This window comes from Antrostomus carolinensis, unplaced genomic scaffold, assembly GCF_000700745.2.
Source record: "Antrostomus carolinensis isolate BGI_N321 unplaced genomic scaffold, ASM70074v2 scaffold37138, whole genome shotgun sequence".
NCBI lineage: Eukaryota > Metazoa > Chordata > Aves > Caprimulgiformes > Caprimulgidae > Antrostomus > Antrostomus carolinensis.
The window spans coordinates 4,812-7,083 of record NW_010331539.1 but is presented as its reverse complement, the minus strand read 5'-3'; the positions used below and the strand labels follow the sequence as shown (position 1 = coordinate 7,083).

Here is a 2,272-nt window from a genome sequence, read left to right as displayed (position 1 = left end):
GGGACCTGGGGGCCACAGTCCTCTCCTGCAGCACCTCGCCCTATCCTCCAAAATCTCTGCTCAGCCGGCTCACGGCTCCCTTCCTTGGAGCACAGAGCCCACCCCTGTCTGTATTGCCACTGAGCCGGGTAGAAGCCAAGCCACGCGTCCCGTTCTGCCCGCTCTTTCCCAGGAGCTTTTCTGCAGTTCCCAGTCCCCACCTCTCTCTCTGAGTTTTCCAGTCTCGTTTTTGTTGGTTCTCAGCATCTCTCGGCTGCATCCCCGGCAGTGAGTAAGGTCGTGTCCCTTCTGTTTCCCATAGTGATTCCTTATCGTCCACATTGCTCTGAGATGCCTGCTTCTCCCCCTGCTCTGCTCCCAGGTTATATTCTGCAGGACTTTGGGTTGTTTTTTCCTCCCAGTCTCTTTTCTAGGTCTCTTTGCAACCTGTGCTCCTCTGGCCGCCTCACTGCCAGTGAGTACCTGCTGCTCACATGTCAACATCCTGCCCCTCCGGTGCTGGGGTCTGATCTCCTCTCAGGTGCTGAGACCATACCCCCTCTCTGAGCTTCCTGTCTTCTCAGGAGACAAGTGAACCCTGCTTTCTGCATGCTAGATCGGGGTGATCTCTTTCCTCCTCTGAGAAACAAGCTGGTGCTATGCCAGCCTCTCCCTGATGGGAAGTGCGGGAGGAACCGGGTCCCCACTCTCTCCTGGCCGCTGTGCCTCTCGGGGGAGTGATGCTGCTGCTGCTGGGGCCTGTCTGCTGGCCAGCTTTCCCGGGTCCCTGCACACCTCCAGTTGTACTTCTCAGCCACCAGCAAGATCTCTCAGCAGCAGTCTCCAGCACAGTGATGGATGTTGACAGCTGCCTGAACAGCCTGTGCGAGACTCGATTATTTTCCTACGAGGATGATGCCTTCCAGAGCTTGCTCCAAAGCCCTCTGTGAGCATTGTGTTGAAACCCTCTCCAGAGCCTCCCCGGCTGCAGAGCCGTGCTGAGTGCCTCTGGCTCGCTCCCAGCTCAGACCCGACAAACACTTGGGAGCGGAGCCCTGGCACACCCCGCTGCAGGCAGGCTTAGCTTGTTCCTGTGCTGAGGTGCAGGCAGCGGGTCCTGCCTTGCTCATCTTGGCCATGTTCAGGCCTGCAGGGTGCTGGGGGGTGCTGGGAAGGGGGCAGGGACAGGACAGCCACCCTGAGCAGCAGCAGTAGACAAACACCTGTCCTGCCTCAACCAGCCATGAGGTCCTCTGAGGGCCTCATGAATGACAGCATGCTGGTGTTTTTGAAGCCTAAGCATGCTCCTGGGCAGCCTCCCATGGAAACATCACATTGCTGTGGAGTGCTGGGTGCTGCTGTGAGCCTGTGTCTGCCAGCCCAGGACAGGTGACTGATGGCAGGGAGGCTGTGGTGTGTTCTGGCACAGAGCTGCTGGAGATATGGGGGCAGGCTGAAGTCCCTCTGAGCACTACAGAAGTCCATCCCAAAAGCTTGCTTTTCTGGGGCCCACGCCTCCTGAAAGCCATCCCTTTGGCCAGCCTGAACACTCTGGAGTGGGGAGAACTGGCTCTGCCAAGTGTTTGGTGTGCCCCACGATCACACTGCTAATGCCATGCCTCCATCATGGGCAGGTAGAGAAGGGGGGGAGGAGAGGGGAGACAGCCAGGGCCATCCCAGCACTGTGCCCTGGGCGTGCGTGGGGTTGCAGGTCCCATGCTGCCCAGGAGAAACATCCTTGAAACAAGGTCAGCTGGACAAACTGGCCGGGGGTTGCCTTAACCTCTGGTGGTCCTTGAGCCGGCCTGGTGTTCCCCCTCTGTCCCCTGGAGGAGCTCCCTTGACCTGGCAGCACTCTCCTGCTGACCCCTTGCTCTTCTCTCCGCAGGCGCTGTATGGCTCCATCAAGAATGAGAAGCTGCAGTGGGCCATGTGAGTAGATGTCCCTCCAAGGGAATGCTGCTGGCCAGTAGTGTGGCCACCCTGCCACAAGGGAATGCTGCTGGCCAGTAGTGTGCCCCCCCTGCCGAACAGGGGACTTCCTTACCCCTGCTGCCCTCCCAGAGCTTCATTTTGCCCCAGAGGCCCCACCAGCCATGGTGCTGCAGAGCTGTGGGGATGTGGGGTGGGATGGGGGTGCCTGGAGAGCTGTGGTGGCCACGTAACCCTGGCTGCCTTCAGCACCTCGATGGGGACCCCTGCCCTGGGCTGCTGGGGGAAGGCTGCCTGAGGCCGGCTCCCCGCAGCTTTGGCCGTGCTTGGTACCTCGCTGGCCATGGCCGAGGGGGGAGCG

General features: G+C 60.2%; 1 protein-coding gene across 1 annotated transcript in view; it reads left to right on the top strand.

The window, feature by feature from the left end:
- Positions 1-1,867: 1,867 nt before the first annotated feature.
- Positions 1,868-2,272, top strand: part of LOC104529066 (PH and SEC7 domain-containing protein 1) — a gene marked incomplete at its 5' end in the record, with an annotated part of 5,155 nt that continues 4,750 nt past the window's right edge. The window contains one exon of the mRNA XM_010173252.1: positions 1,868-1,911. Within this exon, the coding sequence (XP_010171554.1) occupies positions 1,868-1,911 (44 nt within the window). The remainder of the gene's footprint in view (positions 1,912-2,272) is intronic.